Genomic DNA, 19,952 nt, shown 5'->3' on the forward strand with positions numbered 1-19,952 from the left:
ACATCTCAAAAGGAGTGCCAAGAAACACAAGGAACGAGAATAGATATATCCCTATCAGCCACCCAATGATGCAGAAAAGAACCAGAAAACTTGGAAACCAACAATTTATGAGCAAAGAGCTGGTACCTCGGGGAACCTATAATGAAGAACCATGAAGGAAAGTAGCTGGGAAGACTTTCAACCTGGCAAGAAGGAATCAGCTCACTTGGAAAAAATGACAAGAGGAAAGGCAACCAAAAGCTGAATCTGAAAAAGGTAAAAGGTCTTGAAGGAAAAAGGACCAAAGGTCAACTCTTCAAGGATGCCCTAGAATGGAAAGTCAACAGAAGACTTTTGGGAAAGAAGCACCAAAAGGAGAAAATTATGAGAAATAAGGAAGGGACGAGCCACCAATGTTGCTGGCACAACATTGGTTTTGGTACCCAAGAGAGCAAATGGGGGGAATCAGTGGTACCCCGAAATCCTAGAATGACACTATAAAAGGGTGAAGTAGCCAACAGTGATGGGGCATTCAACAACAGTGAATGAGAGTAGAATTATTGAGAAAACTCTGTTAGAATTCGAATAAGTAAGAAAAAAGAGGAAAACACTGCTTGGTATCCTTAAATAGCCACTAGAGAACACACTTGGATTTAAAGGGATTCAAACTTTGTAAGTCATAGAGGCCTAAAGAGCCATCTAAGTCTGTGATTTTTAAACTTATTTGGACCTTGTGATACGTCCGAGTGAGCATAATGTGTTACACAATTGAAAAGTTAATGAAATACTACACAGTATCTTAAGGACCCCTAACGTTTACCTTGTGTCTTTCTCTATCGCATTGCCCCTTTATTGTTTCTTACTGTTCAATGCATATATTTCTTGTTTAATAGTATGCATGTGTTGTAGGATTCCTGCTCTGTGCATCATCTGGTTTGTAATCAGCCCATTTAGCTGTGGAGCCCAGTCCCTTAAAATAATAACTAAAAGGCGCAGGGTCCTTGCTTTTACTTTGGCCTGGACACCGTCCAAAAAGGACCCTCACAACTTGTTATGTAGATTGTTTGTTTCATTGTTACATAAAGCATGTCAAGATGCATTAAAATGCTATTTATACACAGAATCCTAGGGTTACATTTAATTTTATATATATAGTTCCATCTATCTATACATAAAATTGGATGTAGCCCTAGGATTCTGTGAATAAATTGCATTTTAGTGCATATTGACATGCTTTATGTAACAATGAAACAAACAATCTGCATAACTAATATAATACGGATTTTTTTTTTCATAGGCAACTGCACAATCTATAATGTCAAAAGCCGATTCATCCTTAAAATCACATCTGCCATTCATGCAGTCCATGAAACCCTTATAAACACAATTAAAGTTCCACTCTATGTCGAAATTCTGCCGACTTTCAATATTTTTTTGTGAGGCAATTATATGAAGTGGAATTAAAAGCTTGTTCACTTTGGAAATTGGCATGATCCAATTTCCACTTTGTTGGAGCTGCAGTAGTATTCATGCCATCATCTTTGAAGCTTGGACTTTCTGACCATAAGCCAGAATCTATAATACCAATGAAAACATCTTTTTCATTATTTGCAGTTGGCCATAGACCAGTTGGACAAAGCCTTCAAACTTTTTCAAAATCTCTAATTCATTTTGGGATAGTATAGCACTAAAACCATGAAAAAAAACATTATTATAAGTATATTAAAGCAAAGGTGAGGATTGATTGTTATCTAGTGATACAAAGTTTGCAAACTTTGAAGGATGAAGGAATCAATAATGGAGGAGTACCAATGGTGACAGCTACTGTTAACAATATAAAGTAAGAAAGAAAAACAGAATAGTCTGTATATTCTGTGTAAATAATAATTTAAAATAGAGAGCCTTATATAGGTTAAGTATATGCGTAGTACAAGTAATATGAGTAAACTACAAGTACAGGCCAAGCCCAATGGGCTAATCTAGTCTAAACTATACACTAACATCTCCTTTCAAACTTGAGGTGGCAAGGAGGAAGCCAACTGAAGTTTGGATATAAGATCTTGAAAACGACTAGGCGAGTGAGTCTTGGTGAAGATATCAGCAGGTTGGTCAGCAAAAGAGATGGAGAACAACTTGAGATTGCCTTTCTTGAGATGCTAGCGAGTGATGTACCAGTCGATCTCAATGTACTTGGTGCGTTCATGGAAGGCATTATTATGAGCAATGTAGATAGCACTACGATTGTCACAATAAAGAGGTGTGGCGGTAGGCTGTGGAGTATCCATGTTAGCCAAGAGCCAGTGAAGCCAAACAAGCTCGCAGGTGGTGTTGGCAAGGGCATGATACTCAACCTTAATACTAGAACGGGAAACCACATCTTGCTTCTTGCTATGCCACGAGACAAAAGAAGTACCCAATAGGAAAAAGAAACTTGTGATAGAGTATCGATCAGTCAGATCACCTGCCCAGTTCGCATTTGAATAAGCATGAAGCTCGAGAGAAGACCGAGAGGAGTAGTGGAGACCATAATAAAGTGTGCCCTTGATATATTGGAGAATCTAAAGAGCAGCAGCATAGTGGACAGAACGAAGGGCATCCATGAACTTACTAACTATACCCACGGCATGTGAAATATCCGGACAAGTAACAGTAAGATAGATTAGACTACCAACCAACTGACGATAGCAAGTAGCATCGGATATAGGTTCACCATCCAAGGGTGTGAGCTTTGCATTGTATTCCAAAGGCTGACATGGCATTCAGAGGTGTTGAGCGCGTGGAGCGACTGGAGGTGCGTGGTGGCGGCTTATCAGGTGCTTGAGGTGCGTGAGGATCTCAGTGATGCATGAGAGCACTTGCAGCACGTTTTCGACAGGCAAGATCTTGGGGTGGCACGTGAGGGCTCATGTGAGCTCCGTTGGGACTATTTCTGGTTAGGTTTTGATTGGAAAAGTTTGATCTATCACGTTGTGACTATGGTTCGACGATTTGATTGATGAATAGACTAGATTCGAGAGGTAGTGGTAGGGTGTGAAGGCAGTGACTCGCTTCTAACTATGGTTACCGGTGAAGGCGATGGCAGCGGAAGAACGCCGGAAAATACCACTAGGTCAGAGCAATGACTCTAATACCATGTTAACAATATAAAGTGTGAGAGAAAGATTGAATAGTCTGTATATTTTGTGTAAATAATAATGTATAATAGAGAGCCTTATATAGGATAAGTATGTGTGCAGTACAAGTAATATGAGTAAACTACAAGTACAGGCTCAGCCCAATGGGCTAATCTAATCTAAGCTATACACTAACAGCTACTAACCATCTTGGGCATAGGGGTGTTGTTCATGTGAACAATATATATGGACCTCTCCACTAAGATTGAGTTCTTAGCAGAGAAAATTAATGCACCACATAAAAGAATGAAAAAATTGGAAGAGGACAACAATTTATAAACTTGATTGTTTCTTCTATCGCATTTGCTTTGGCATGAAAGATGCTATATGAATTGCCCGTATATATATATATATAAAAGATTGTGAACAGTATGCCAAGAATATATATATATTTATTAATTTCATGGTGCCAAGAATTTTTTTTTTAGAGAGTTTCAACCATCAGAGACTTTATCAATTAAACTAACTGGAACCCACATTGTGCCAAGAATCTCGGAACGGGAATTACCCAAACCTAATTAAAAAAATAAATTGAGCCTTTCACGTCTACCAAGTAGAACCAAATCGCTAGCAACTAAAACATATAGTCGTTCTCTAAATTTAAAAAAAAAAATGGTTTACCTCTTCTATAATTAGAAAGTGTATATATAAAAGATAATTATTAAACATACAATTGAAAATGTTGGAGGATAAAATACTGTGATTGCATATAAACTTATAGCCAAAGGTTAAGCTACTCGACTAATTTAAAAGTTTAAAAGGATACTTTGATTTTTTTTTTTCCTGAGAACTGGATACTTTGAAAGTTTTAGCTTAAACATTCCTTTATCGTTGTGCATCTTACAATGAAGAGTTTTAAATTAAACAATAACTTTATCTCTGTTTTATTTTTTATTATTTATTTATTTATTTATTATTATTTTTTGAGAAAGAGATTTTCAACTTATGTCACCTGCTTCTAATGATAATTCTTTATTATCAGATCAATATATTAATCATTTTTTGATGTGGGTGGTGATTGAACCCAAGATCTCTTGTACAACTATCAGAGACTTTATTAATTGAGTTAACTGGAACCCACGATTTCTAGTTTATATATTGCTAAATCATACATTGTAGGACCTCAGGATGGAAATAAAATTTTGAAAATAAATTCAATGAAACTTTGAAAAATACTCAGCTGCAAAAAGAAAAAAGAAAAATGAAAGTTTGAGTAAAATCGGCCCTTTAACAATTGAAACAGCTAAATTTAGCACCTGAAAATGAAACTTTCCAGTTTTGGGATGGGGTGGGGGGTTGTTACAAGTCATTACTTTTAGAGTTCTTCTAAGGTCACAAAAATATTTTTACATCAATTTCACAACACTGACTTTTAGGCTTTATTTTCCGATCTAAAAAAATAGAAGAAGCTGTTTTTAAAGTTACATTATTTCCCCCCTAGCTAAACACAGCTGTATTTTTATCAATTTTTAATAGAATAATTTTAGGACCATGACCTTTACTGCACCATTTTTTATATTTATTGAATATGGTGGATTATAATTGATTGTCTATTATTTTTATAATGACCCATTACTTTTACACCTCCACTCACAACCTACCACATCATAGTTGTGGCACAAAAGAGTGTGAATCTACAATTTTTTTTCAAAAAAAGTATACAAATAAGGGTTGATTTTTTATTTTTTAAATACGTATCCAAGCATATATAATTTAGGTTAGAAATTCCTCTTAAACTCTTTCAAGCATATAAAGAAATATATATATATATATATATAGTTGATTTCATGCAGGGTACCCTTAGTAAAATTTTAAGCAATTAATGTCTACTCAATATATAGTTTTTAATTAGATGCGAATTTTCACAAATCTACCATAAGTATTCATGCGCAATTAAGGAAATTCAATTATGAAAAAAAAAAAAAAACTATGGAATTCCAACCAAACATCATTATTTGAGAAAATCAATTTAAACAAAGAAATGTTGGAAAAGGATTGCCGTGGAAATCAAATATAGGAGGCCGTGTAGGGAAGGCCATGTTACAAAACATACTAACATAGCCTCAAAGTATTAAAAATGCCATGTTTTGAGATTGGATCAACCTTATTTTTAATTTTATTTTTTAAATATGGTAAAATTTAAACTTATGTTCATACTATTAAAAAATAATAATAATAATAAACCTATGATGTCCACTTTATGATAATTGTTCTTGTTATCCTCCAGCTAAAATACTAGTTAATTTTTGGTGTATCATTTATTCAGCTACTCAAAAAAAAAACAATACCAGTTAATGGGTTCTTATTCCTACTAGAACCCACTGGGCCAACCATATGTTGAGGTCTCAATTTTTGTTCTCTGCCATATGGTGGGTTCTTATTCCTACTCTTTAACCAAATGACAACTCAAGAACTATACTACAAGATTTGGTATTGGGCTAAGCCTATTCAAAGTCCAAGAGCCTAAACAATTTCGTTTATACTTTGTTGAGCCTAACCATATGTTGAGATTTTTTACCCAAATTCTTTGCCTGAAGCAAGCCTCTTATGGAACCCAACAGCCCAACTGTATTACTTGACGGATTGAACCTTTGCAATCCATGAATTTTAATTTACGATCTGGGTTTTATGAAAAACCCAGACTTTAGTTCATGACATGAGGCTTGCGACCCAAATTTTCTACTACTTCACAGATTGGGCTTATTGCTTCTGTACTCTTTTGTCTCATGAATTGGGTCTATAACCGATCTTTGTTTTTACTTCACGAGGTGGGCTTCACAACTCATGAACTTTTGCTACATAAAATGGGCCAATTAGGTAGTAGCCTACGAGAGCCCAACACCATTACAAGCTCAACTGTTTAGCAAGCATGAACAATACCTTTGTAACGTGTTTGGATGACATGATTTAGGTGTTTGGATTTGGGTGGTTAAAATCCAAATAAAATGTTTGGGAAGTTTAAAAAAGTCAAGGATTTGAATTTGACAAATCCACCAAAAATTTTAAACCTTTAAAATGCTTAAATTTAAAATAACTTCTAAAATATGTAGATTTAAAATCAAAATATTTCAAATCTATTAATTAAAAATCTAAATCCAAGTTCTCAAATGTAACCTTGATCTAACCCATTTACTCTAAAGTAAACCAAGCACTAGCGAGTTCCATATTAGTTCTTTACTAGGTCAATTAATATTGGGTTTATAAAATGATTATGAAGATTCTCAAATGTAATTTTTTTTGCTTTTTGAGAATCAAAAATATTTCTCAAATGTAATTTAACTAGTCCTTTTTTGTAACTACTCTTCTATGTTACACTTTATAAAGTATAAATTATATAAATTTTCTCATGACTACAAGTTTTTATTTATTTTTTTATTTTTTATAAAAATAATTGATTGAATAAGATCTGGTTTATGAGTAAAGCAAAGACTGAAGTTTAAAAGGTATTCAAGTTAGAATTATGCTAATATCATCTTTTGAAGTGATCCCAAGGCAGGTCTAAATTGAATCCGAGGTAAGTTGATCTAGCATAAGAATAAAGACTTCTGAAAATTCTAATGTGCATAATTAACCTTATATTTTTCATAATTTTTAATTTTTTTTATAATTATTTTTGGAGAAGAGAGAGGGCAGTAGTGAAAATGGCGACTTTACTGTACTTATGTTTACGGGTAAATTGCATTTTAGTATGTTGTATGTTCAATTTTGATAATTTAATTTTAAAACGTTTTATTTTGGTTACTGAAATTTGAAAAATGGATTAATTTGGTCCCCCTGTTTACCTAACTAACGTGATGCTAAAACAGCCAATTGAGGGATGAAATCGATCCAATCACAATTTAAGGGACAAGAATCTAACCAACCTATATTGAATGGACCAAAATTGAAGCAACCCCATATTTATAAGGGAAAAAATTACACTTGCTACAAATTTTAAGGATGCAATTATTTTCTTTTTGAAATTTTAAGAACCAAATCCAAACTTTTATATTCGAAGGGCCAAAATCAATTAATGGGCTAAACAAACATACAATTTATTCTATTTTTATTATACTTTTTTATCTCCTCCCATCTTCATTATCCAAAAAGGGCTATGAACACCAAAAGCTAGTTGGCAAATCAGGCCATAGTCAGGGTTCTACGGATTTTTTTTTTTTTTTTTTGAGAATGGGTTCTACGAATTGATGTTCTAACAAATTCAGCTGTGCAAATTGGGAGACAATGACCGATAAAAACACTACTGCTTTAAAGTCATGCATATAGCTAATTACGTTTCATATAGAGTTTGGCTTACGTGTCTGTTTGGCAAAGATTATTTTTGCCAACTTATTTTACTATTCAGCTTATTTTTGCTACTATTTATGGGTCCCATTGCACTTTTTAATACTATTCATGGTCTCATTGTACTATTTTAATTAACTTTTACATTTATTTACAGTACTTTCAGCAAAATATTTTTAATTCAGCAAAATAAGTGGATCCCAAATGGATATGTACTTTCAGTACTTTTTTAACTGGAATTTCCTTATGTTTAATGAGAAACTGCCACATCACCCACTAACTAAATAAAATGTGGAGATTAAAACCCACTATTACTTATCATTGTGCATTTAACAAAAGGTAATCTCCAGTTAAAAAAGTACTAGAAGTAAGCTAAATCATTTCATACAATAAGTGTACATTATAAAAGGACTTTTGAGGAGTACAACCTTATGAAATACTACTTGTAGTTTGGCTTAGGGTTTCTTTGGTTGGAGTGGGGAAAAGTGAGAAGATAGAAGATAATGAGAGGATGGAAAAGTAGAAGGATAGATAAGATTTTAATTTCTTTCACTTTTGTTTGGTTAGAAGTAGAAAAGTGGATAGATGAAAAAATAAGTTTGTATATAGAAATTTACTCACATATCCTTGTTAAAAAATAATGCCCAACTAAAACAAAAAAGTGACAACAAGCAAAAAAAAAAAAAAAAAGCAATCACCAAATTTATTAAAAAAATAAAAATCATGTTAAGAAAAAAAATCACGTCTAATTAAACAAGAAAAAAAAAAAGAATAAAAACAAAGCAAATCACTGTCAACCCCATGCCCTAGGGAAAAAAAAAATATCCCAAGGAAAGCAAAAGAAAAAAAAAAAAAAAAAAAGAGAGAGCCAACGTTTGCCAAAAAAAAAAAAAAAAAAAAATCAAGAGCCAACGTTGCCCCAAAAGAAAAGGGCAAAGTGTGGAAAGCAAAAGATAAAAAATTAAAAAAATTAAAAAAAAGAGCCATTAGGCACGGAGACATTTTTGTCCATATAACAAATGACTCTTTTTTCCAATTTTCTCCACATTTTGGTGGGCCCACAGTAAAATACCCGAGCCCCACCACATTTTTTTCCTCTCTCCTCTCAACCAAACACCTTCTAAAAAGTTTTACCTCTTCATTTTCTCTTCAAAATTTTTCATTCACCCTATTTTACCTCTAAACAAATACACCCTTAGATTTTCACAATACATAAATCTTTTCTTCTTCATATTGTAGGGAGACAATAAAATTTTGTAATATTTTCATAATATTCTTATTTTCAATTGTGATTATTTCCTATAAAATTGTATTTAATTTCATTTTGACTAACAGTGAGTTGACCCCTCATTTATTTTGAAAATATTTAGGACATTTTGTTGTGTGTATGGAAGAATAAACCAATTTCCTTATAAAATGCATTAACTTTTTCTTTATTCAAATTTCACAATCAAATTATTGGAGGAAGAGGGTTGCAGAGATACGGTAGAAACTGCTTGGCTTTTCAATGCACCCGGTCAAGCTATGACTAGGGTGGAGGGAAAGATAAGTCATTGCCAATCACAACTCAAGTGGTGGAGTCGGGTTGCAATTGGGAATATAACTAGACTATTGAAGGAAAAAAAAAGGCTGCTAAGAAAGGCGGAAGATGGGGCGATAAGGGGGAAGTCTATAAACCGGGTGACAAGGTTGAAAAGAGAGATAAATGATTTGTTATCAAAAGAAGAGAAAATGTGGAAACAAAGATCTAGAGAATTGTGGCTGCATGAAGGAGATAAAAATACCCGATACTTCCATAGTAGAGCAACCCACAGGTTTCGCCGAAATAAAATTGAGGAGTTGGAGAACCATTTGGGTGAGAGGTGTGTGGATGAGAATGGCATAGCAAATATTTTGGTGGATTTTTACCAAAATTTATTCGCTTCATCCTCACCAAACCGGATTGAGGAAGCTTTAGAAGCAACACCACGGGTGGTAACGGAGGAGATGAATCATGAGCTTGTTGCTCCTTTTGGGATTTCATTTTGACTAACAGTGAGTTGACCCCTCATTTATTTTGAAAATATTTAGGACATTTTGTTGTGTGTATGGAAGAATAAACCAATTTCCTTATAAAATGCATTAACTTTTTCTTTATTCAAATTTCACAATCAAATTATTTAAATAATCTATGACAAAGGTTGTATTGTCTCTTTAGTTCCTATCACTATCCTTTCTCCGATTTTAAACGTGCAGCGGCGCAACTCTACAAATGTGGCAGTAGCTTCTGCAGACCTTTGCTCTATAGATCTCCATTCCTCATTTGGTGACTAGTTTTTCGCGAAAATAATGATACAATTGTTTTTGTAGTCACAGCCTAATATGTGCAATAGGAACACTTCTTTTTATTTATTTTTTTAGCCTTGGTCTTTCTTGGAAATTAATTGAATCCTCGAATTTAGGTTTTGATATATATATTGTAGGGGCACGATTTACAACCCAAGCTCAATATGTATGGGAATGGGATTGTGGGTTAATGAGCACGGTACAATAAATTTGTAGAGAGTGGGTCAAAGAATTAGGTTTTAGAGAATCTAACAACGGCTAGGATGAGTTTGAAAGACAATCATGCAAGAGTAAAACGCATAAGATTGAGTGAATGTATTGTCCGAGGAGGCAAATCTTTGTATAGATTAATGGAATTGATTACAAGTGTAGCTCTGATTGTTACAATGTACTTTCTTTATTTTTTTCGATCCCTTTCTCATGGAGGGTCTCTCGCATTATATAGTCTCCTTTAGACCATCTTGATCCTATACTTGTTGATCATTCAAGTCCACACTTGAGTGATTGTCCCATCAGACACCATCTCTAGCTTTCTGTGAGTCGCGGTGGCTAAGGCAGCATTGTTTAGGGGTCCTCTCCACATAAATGCGGCTAGAAAAGTAGCTGAAGTGCATTTAATGCGGTGGTAGCAGCTTTTCCGTAGATATTCCTGAGTTTCCATCACTTTCGTACATGTATGATGTACGTTCTTATTGCTAGAGCCTCCGAGAAGGTCACCTTGATCATTCGGAGTACAGATTTGAGCCGCATTTGTCATGTCCGAGGAGGAGTTCCTCCTCGGACCACCATCCTCCTTATTTATGAGACTTTAAAATTGGCAAACCCCTCACGTAAATATTTGCCCCTTCTCGAATCGTATAATGTCATTAGACTAGGCCCAAGGCCTAGTATATGACTCTGGGCTCTTACCCCTACATATATATATATATATATACACTGTATTTTTTTTTTTTTTTGAGTAAAGAATTTAGGATTGGAACCTACTAGCTATTCTTTCGCATCAAAAACCTTATTACCTAACACATATATCAAACCCTAAACCACTTAGCCATCTTTGACCTCTACTTTTCTTATTGCCATAGTTGATTTTCCAAATTCATATTTGATAAATAAAAATAAATGTATAAAGAAAAAAATAGATCAAATAATTTTATGGACATAAATATTCTATATCAAAGAACAAAAAGGTCCAAAAATTTTCTAAAAAAAAGAAGAAGAAGAAAACCAATCATTTTGAAACTTTTTTCTTTTATAAACATTAAAAAACTAATCTTTTTTTTGGAGAAAAATTAAAAAACTAATCTGGTTCTAAAAGTTTTATAACTCAACTAGCACCTCTTATTATTTTTAACAAAGTTCAAATCCTCCTGTTACATTGTAATTACTGAATTATTAAAAAAAAGAAAAGAAAAGTATGTTATGGTTTATCGAATTTGTTTCATTCTAAAACTTGTGTCCAACTGTTGGGACTTTTTACTTTGCCCTAGGTGGGTAGCAATTCCATACAAACTTTGAATTTTGCGAGATAAAGCATTAAATTAGGAGTAAATGACGCTTACGTCAAATGTCATTGGTATTTTTATAGAGATATACTACTACCTCCGTCCCATTTTTTTTTTTTTTTTTTTGTCATCTATTTCATTTTGAGATGTCCCAAAATATTGTCATGTTTTTAAAAATAAAAGTTATTAATTTACTAATGTTCCAATTATACCTCTATTAATTTACTAATTCAATTTTTTAATAAATTTTTTTAAGGATAATTTTGGAAACTTATACATTTTTAAAAGATAGACAAGACAATAAATGATGTTCCCTTAAAAAGTTTAACTTTTCAATCAGGACAAAAAAAATGGGACGGAGGGAATATATTATATTTAGGGTATAGGTTTAGGCAAAATTCAAACTGAAACTTCTCAATTGAGCTTAGTGAATCCCCACATATTGAAAGCTAAAAGAATATAAAATCATTTAAATAATTTAAATACAAGTATACAACATATTATTTCTAATCCTCAATTTAGGTGCCATTAAGATGAATTTTGACTGATCAGAGCCACCCAATTTGGCAGTTCAAACGGACCTAATACGTATGCATGCATTAATTGGGTTGTTAAGAGTGATTTATATGGTCATTATGGCCTATACTGGTATTTTACTGACCTGATCTTAATGCAAATGCATGGATCTTAAATATCCAGCTGCTCTGTAAGAAAACATTTAAAAGGCTATTAATTATTATTAAAGTGTTGGCATATTTCTTCAAGGTGCAGCAAATTGAAGCATGCTTACCCTACACTATCAATTAAGGCAGGCACAAACAAGCATAAATGTCCTAACCTTCTCATTTAAAAGTCTATTATTATAGTGACAAATGATCAATTTTAAGAATAATTTGAATTGGACAAAACTTAGATACAAGACTTTAAGTGTTGTTCCTTACGTTCCCCTCTTAAGATTCAGTTATGTGGCTATTTAACTAAAAAATACACTTCCATCTCATAAAAAAAAAAATTCATATGGCAGAATCTTAAAAGGAAAACCTAAGAAACAACACATAAATACTATACCTAAGTTTTGCTCATTTGAATTAATTCTGTATCATGTTTCCATATGAAGTTATTAGTGATTTATTTATTACCACCGCTATCCCTTGGTGCGGTGGTCACTCTACAAGTATAAATGCTTGTGGGGTATGGGGGGCAAGGGTCGGGGTTTAAGTCTCCAGGAGGAAGTTTCACACACATATACACTTAGATTAGGCTAGAGTAGAAATTCTATCTTGTATTAAAAAAAAATAGTAATTTATTTATTATACATCTAATAATTATCACTCCTGCATACCTATTTGAGAAATGAGCAATTTAATTTATTTATTGCTTATTAAGTGTCTTTAATAAGTGCAGTTAGAATATTGACATTGATATTGAGGCTCAATTTATTAAATTTTTAAAGGGGCATTTCCAAACAAAAATTAAAAGATATTCACACATATTTTTTTTTGATAGAATACACACAGATTTTTGTGATTCTAAGGATATTTTGGTTATAATGGTAGTTTTTGGAATTTTTGGGGTATTTTGATCATTTACTTCTTTGTCTTATAAGAAAAGGAAAATTGTTGTCAATTCCCTGAAAAATGTTTACATCTAAAAATATTTTCTGTCAAAATCATTTAATGCAACCTTTATTTTAAAATTTGACTCATGGTCACCCTTCACTTTTAGCACCATACTATAAGTTGTGAATTTCTTGCCGTATTTCTAACACCACCTTTATTATTACAAGAAGTAATGTCATGAGGTTTGCAACTAATGGGTTTAGCTTGGGTCTAATGTCCTGTGCACTAGACCTAATATTATGCTTTCATGCATTCAAAAATTACTATGTGTTAGTATCCTATTGGGTTCAGTACACAAGACGCACTAGACCTAAGCCACTCCTGGAAATAATTGTCCTACAAGTTTGTCCCTAAACTTACGAATATATATTTTTTCCTTATAACGCGACAATTACAACAGAAAATTCAAACTCTCATCATCTTGTAAGGTAACAAGTTTTCATTGACAAAACTCATTGATTCTATTGAAGAGTTACAAATAGAGCAAAAAAATAGTGAAAGAAAAAGCAATTTTAACGTTTGGGAGTTGGGATATGTAAGTCACCTAATTTGCACAATATTTCGATTTTGATGATGCAATTTGATTGTAGCAAGTGACAAAATATGGACCCCGACCTACTAAAATGGATGTGATTTGATTCATATTCGACAACAAAGGTTTGAATGGTACACTTTTGCTTGGACATAGCTGTGTTGGATCTTAACCCGTGATTGCATGCCATAACCCAATGCCATGAGTTTTTTTTGTCTGTCGTAGAGTATTATGCTATTATTACATCAAGTGATCAAACTTTTAGCATGTTTTCTCAAAATAACTACCTCATGTTACTTTCAAAATTCAACCTTAGATGATGTTGAATTTTCTTCACTAAAGATCATACAAATGAAAACAAACAATTTCATCTACGAATTCCCAAATTAATTACATAACAAATTCAACTCTATAATTAAACAAGTAAAGACATAATCATAGCCTATAACTGTATTACACAAAGTGATTTACTAGATAATCCTCCATCTAGGAGATAGGGTTAGGCAGATCGGCTCATCAAGTTCCCCTTGAAATAGGATCTGCACGAGGAAAAACACTAGCCATTCCTGTACCTTTTCTTATTAACCACATAGGTTGAGTGATTCACAATTGGTTTGGTTGGGATTAGTGGCTCAAGTTCTAAGCTTTGAGGTTATGATATTGGTTCACCCAGAATGCCAATGCTCGCTAACTGATGTTATAGGGAACTAGGTGGACCTGAGATTAGGTTATGGCTAAACTCATGAGACAGTGTTTATAGTCCTTTTACCATTTAGGTTTCTCAAACATTGGTTTTTTAGTTGGTATAGGTCCCCCTACCTTTTTTAATTTCTTGAACCAAAATGAAAAGTTACAGTTCTCTTAATATATTTATTGATGTCTCAATTTTATGTTCAACTTAATTAAGTTGGCCACTAATTAGGCTAGATTGCACGAGTGAAACACATTTGTTGTGCAATGCTTGTCCATTCATATATGAATCCTCTAGTACAGGGGATCATGAGTGCCCCCCAACTAGGTTCAGATATAAAGTAAATTTAGACCCACCGGGCAATTAAGAGCATCACTAGGACAAGTAATAATCCTGGGTAAACCAATCTTGTCTTCTCTGAGAATTTGAACACATGGCCTATTCCTCCCAAATCATGTGGAAGTTGTTAATATAACATAATTCGGTCCAAATCTGTAAACTTAAACTTTTTTGAGTTAAATAATGTCTTAATATGTTTTATGAAACCCTCACAAAGAGACTCATTATGGTGTTAATGTTCAGCTCTCATAACCCCAAAATCCTAAGAAGTGGTATTAGATTCAACGGTGAAAGTGTTCATTAACGAGTCTCACTAAGTAGATCGGGAAAAACTCTCATGTTTAACTCTATGCATTGTTGAGTAATGTCAATTTGTGTTCAAGGGGGGACATTAGATGGCTTATAAAGGCTCCCGCAAGGTAGAATAAGTGATTTTTTATTTTTATTTTTTTATTATATATATATATATAATAATTAAAAATAAGTTGTACATTTTTTCCTCCATTTTTAAGGCCCCAAAAAATTGAATGATCATAGAAATACTACAAATTTTATTACATAGATCTTATAAATTGTTATTCATTTATTATTGTAGTTGTAGAAGTGTCACCAACCACATTATTTTCCAAATTAGTTTCTAAGTTCTTTATAGTAACTTTAACATTTTCCATTAAAAAAAAAAGATTAATAGTAATCTAACCAAATCACCATTAAGTAAATGAAAAATATTGAAGTTATGGCAAAATTTACTACCAAAAAAAAAAAAATTATAAACTAATGTAGCAAAAATATGATTGGTGCCACTTAAATAGTATAATAAATGAATGTTTGAATCAATTTTTTCTACTTGTAACACATTAGTTGTAAGGAGTCCAAATCTTCTGTTTCACTTTTCCTGCTCCACTCTATACTCCACCAATAAATACTTACTACGTATTCACCTAATTAATTAAATATTATCATTATTGACTTATTAATCCTACAGTTATTAATTAATAGTATCACGTGGCAAATATTTATTGGTGGAGTATAGAGTGGAGCAAGAAAAGTGGGATAGAAGATTTGGATTCAGTTGTAAGGCCTATGTAGTAAAGGTAGTAGTATTACTAGTATCGCTCAGGTGAATTAGTCGTATTAGACTGTGAGAATAATGGATTTTTAAATAAAAATAATAATATAGAACATTACCTAAATTGATGCTTAATAAACTAAGTATTATTTAAGTGATATTTAAATAAAATAAATGCCCACTTAAAATTTTTTTCCTTGAGCCTCAAATTGTCTCCCATTTAATATTCTTTTTTATTTAGAGTGATGCATTCAAAAAAACAAAAATTCAATAATTATATATATATACACACTTTTATTTCAATATAATAAGTGACAAACCACTCTAACTGCCCACATGAAGAATCCTTGATTTATAAGCTATCATATTTCCATTAGGGAACAACCATCATCAGATCATCACCTACCAGTTAACCAACTAAGATAGATTGGTTCATCCCAAATAAATAAATAAATAAAAACGATTATATATTTGGGAGATCTACAATATGGTACGTGGAACCCCATCTAACTATTATATTGTACAAATTCACAAAAACAGAACCTGTGTGAATGAACCTTTTACACAATGTCAAACTTGTCATGGTCCCTAAAGTAAGAAGTTGGTAACAGCTTACTTTTCTGTCAGGGAAGAGAAAGAATCAAAATCCTATGCGGCAAGGCAATTCTCATTTATCACGTATAAAAATTAAACATACATATAAAAAGAGAGCCAAAATGTAGGTGTCATGTGTATGATCTAATATGAATAATTTTCCAACCATTTTTCTATCAAATCTTAGTTATAGGCTCTCTTTCCATGTCCCACAAGTCCCTCTCTTTTCTATCTCTCTCACGCATATATAAAGTGGTGAGGTTTTCTCTCAACCTCTTGTCTTTAACATATATAGGAGAGAAGGAGCAGGGAGCAACAATGGCAAGAAAAGCTCTGCTATGGTCCATCTTTATGGGATTGGCTAGTTTTAGTTTCTTGTTAATTCATGTCTATGGAGAGCAACCTCAGGTGGGTCAATTTTCTGGTGGTCATTATCATGACCAAATGCGCAAATTGCAAGGCTTCAAGGCCTCCTTTGTCCGGCATGACTCGATTGCTCTTTCACCATCAATCTCACCCTCTCCTAGTGCTGCTCAGCAACCACCGGTACCGATACTTACGTTTCTCTTAAAACTCTCAGCTAATTTTGGTTCTTTCTTGGTTGATATAGTTTGTTCATCAATATTTAAATTTTACATATGCGCGATTTGACAAGCTTATTTATTTAAAGGTGAAACAAAAAGTGACTTTAACTAATAAACTAGTCTATTAATTTCACATGACATTATTAATTCTTTGTCATTTCTTAGCTAAATATTTCATAGTCCTGACTAACATTCTTGCTTGTGATGATGGTGGAGCAGGTTGTATCAAGTTCACGAGTGTATCATGTGACATCATACGGTGCAGATCCAACAGGGAAAATGGACAGCACAGAAGCAATCCTTAAAGCAATATCAGATGCAGTTCAAGGTCCAAGTGAAGGGTCATTGATAGAGGGAATACAGAATCTTGGTGGTGTACAGCTTAGTCTTGAAGGTGGCAATTACCTTATCAGCCGACCACTAAGATTGCCGGCCACCGGTTTGGGAAACTTCATGGTATAGATTCTCACAAACGTATACTATAAACTACTTAACTTTGTCCTAATTAAGCGTTGATTTTCTCGTATAAAAGATAATTTTATATACTTTTGTGTACCAATAATATCTAACAATGTCCTCCATGAAAGTGGTAGGTACCACTTGTTACATTACCATAGGCCTATGTGGCAAGACCAAGTGCCTTGTTTGACACAGAGGTCTTTATATTCCTGCGGTCTCGATCAGTTAAGCCTACAAAGTGCAAATTATTTATGTTTTAAACGGTTGGTCTAACATGACTTAGAATTCTTGACTTTAGATTAAAAAAAAAAACATAAAAAGAGAGAGAGAGAATAAACTCTTATTCTTCTTAGGTTCTTATTGAAGTTATGAAAGGATTTGTTGATCACACATATTCCGTGTCACCCAGATGCCATGAGAAAGAAAATTCTCCTTTTGGCAGCTTTTGGAAATACTTTTCTTTAATCTAAAGGAAAATATTGCTATATGATTTTGACTGAATCGCAATAAACTTGTCTTTTGGATGGTTCAATCTAAAAGTTTTGGATCTATGTAAAGTAAAATGCACCAAATCCATATTATATGTACAAAACCAAAAAAGAGATTGCTTTTTTATGAGACACCAAAATATTCCTTAGCTATAAATTATATGAATACTAAGAATTGAAGACTTATTTTATCCTACACTTTAATGATGCTGTGTTAATTTGGTATTTGATGAAACAGATACATGGAGGAACACTGCGTGCCTCGGATGATTTTCCAACTGATGGGTATCTGATTGACTTGTCATCTTCATCGAATAGCAAGAATGAAGTGAACGGAAAGAGCTCGATGGATGCACAGCTATCCTCATCATCATCCTACAATTATGAGTACATAACCCTCAAAGACCTCATGTTAGATTCAAACTACAGGGGTGGAGGCATTGCAGTCATAAATTCACTTAGAACTAGCATAGACAACTGTTACATTGTCCATTTCACTACTAATGGGATTTTAGTCCAAAGTGGCCATGAGACCTACATACGAAACTCCTTTCTCGGCCAACACATCACTGCCGGTGGTGATCAAGGCGAAAGGAACTTCTCTGGAACTGCAATAACCCTAATGGGCAATGATAATGCTGTCACAGATGTGGTAATTTTTTCGGCCGCTATAGGAATAATGATTTCAGGTCAAGCCAACATACTCACTGGGGTACATTGCTACAATAAGGCCACTGGCTTTGGTGGCACTGGGATTTATCTGAAATTGCCTGGGTTGACACAAAACCGTATTGTGAATTCTTACTTGGATTACACTGGAATAGTGGCTGAAGACCCTGTGCAACTTGATATCTCTAATTGCTTTTTCCTTGGTGATGCATACATTGTCCTAAAATCAATAAATGGGGTTGCAAATGGGGTCAATATTGTTGATAACATGTTTGGTGGCTCTGACAAAGGAATTGAAATTGTTCAATTGGATCAATCCAATGGACCTTTCAAAGATATCAAACAAGTTGTGATTGATAGGAACAATGTCAAAGGGATGAATTTAAAGGCCACTGTTGCAAGGGGGTCCGTTAGTGGGGAAGGAAACTCATGGGTTGTGGATTTTAATAATGTTCTACTTTTTCCTAACCTTATTAGGCATGTTCAATACTCGTTAAGTGCTACTAGCAGCGAGTTCCCTAACCATGCCTTGAGGAATGTATCCGGTAACCGGGTTCAGATTCAGACAAATTTGAATGTTTCAGCAAGTGTATTCGTTACAGTGGATCAATCGGTAGCAAATTAAGCTAGCCAAAATTTAGGTTCAAGAAGTCCTTATTGGCAACTGTGAATAGCTTGGAAGAGTGATACATTTGTCAGAGTCTTTTACTATCTACAAAGAAATGAATGTTACTAAAATTTTAAATTATGTCATTAGAAAAATTGAACCAGAGAAAAAGTTGTTCTGGTGAATAGTCTAATAGAAAATACAGTATTATTTTCGTCAAGTTCACCTTTTGGAATTGGAATGTCAGAGGTTTGAAACAAAATACTCGATTTTTAGTACAAGTTCAGTCCAAGCTTCAATTTTTCAGATGGAAATTACTGTTGTATTGGAACATCAAACAAGACATTTAAAAATTCCAGTGAATGTTGGGAATTTTTGCACTGAAAAACGACTAAATTGGTCAACAACAAGAATTACTGTGCATATTTAAATTCCATTTTAAAATGAAACTGATTCAAGTTTAATACATGGGACATGGCAAATGAACCAAGCTTCTTTGATTTCAGGTTTGCCTTCAAATCATATGTGAAATAAAATAGAATCACTTCAATCACCCTCTTAGTTTATACTTGGCAAGATTTGAGCTTTAAGACCCCCCCTCAACTCTATCCCTATTTTTATCACTTAAGCTAAAGTGTAAGAGCCTTAAAATTGAACAGGATGTAGAAGTTTCAATTCCAACTAACAAAAGTCAAATCAAAACCTGAATTGACCTGCTGCCTATTCTCTATTCAACTAATTTAGTGCATATCTAGAAGGTCTATGTTGTCATAAGTTCATCAATTTCAAAACATTTTAAAAGTGATACTCTAGTGAAGAAAAAACTCTTATGCTGATGTTTAATACATTGACAAACCTGAATATTGGTTTATTTAATGGATGTGAAGATGAGCACCAAAGTGAAATTAGATGAACAAATAAATATTAGGTAGAAATTATAAACTTGGGGTAGGAGAAATGTCCAAAGGTCCAAACTCCAAAGGTTGAAATTGAAAGTTTAGCTAATCTTGCCCTATTGGATGTTGTGGTTGGGCATTAGTC

At 33.4% G+C, this 19,952-nt stretch overlaps 1 protein-coding gene across 1 annotated transcript; it reads left to right on the top strand.

The window, feature by feature from the left end:
• The first annotated feature begins 16,149 nt into the window (after nt 1-16,149).
• On the top strand, nt 16,150-19,192 carry LOC111993271 (polygalacturonase QRT3). The gene is made up of 3 exons (XM_024025118.2): nt 16,150-16,650; nt 16,908-17,144; nt 17,874-19,192. The coding sequence occupies exons 1-3, from the start codon at nt 16,309-16,311 to the stop codon at nt 18,927-18,929; spliced, it is 1,635 nt and encodes a 544-aa protein (XP_023880886.2). The 5' UTR covers nt 16,150-16,308; the 3' UTR covers nt 18,930-19,192.
• The last annotated feature ends 760 nt before the right edge of the window (nt 19,193-19,952 follow it).

This window comes from Quercus suber, unplaced genomic scaffold, assembly GCF_002906115.3.
Source record: "Quercus suber isolate HL8 unplaced genomic scaffold, Cork oak 2.0 scaffold_11, whole genome shotgun sequence".
Lineage (NCBI taxonomy): Eukaryota > Viridiplantae > Streptophyta > Magnoliopsida > Fagales > Fagaceae > Quercus > Quercus suber.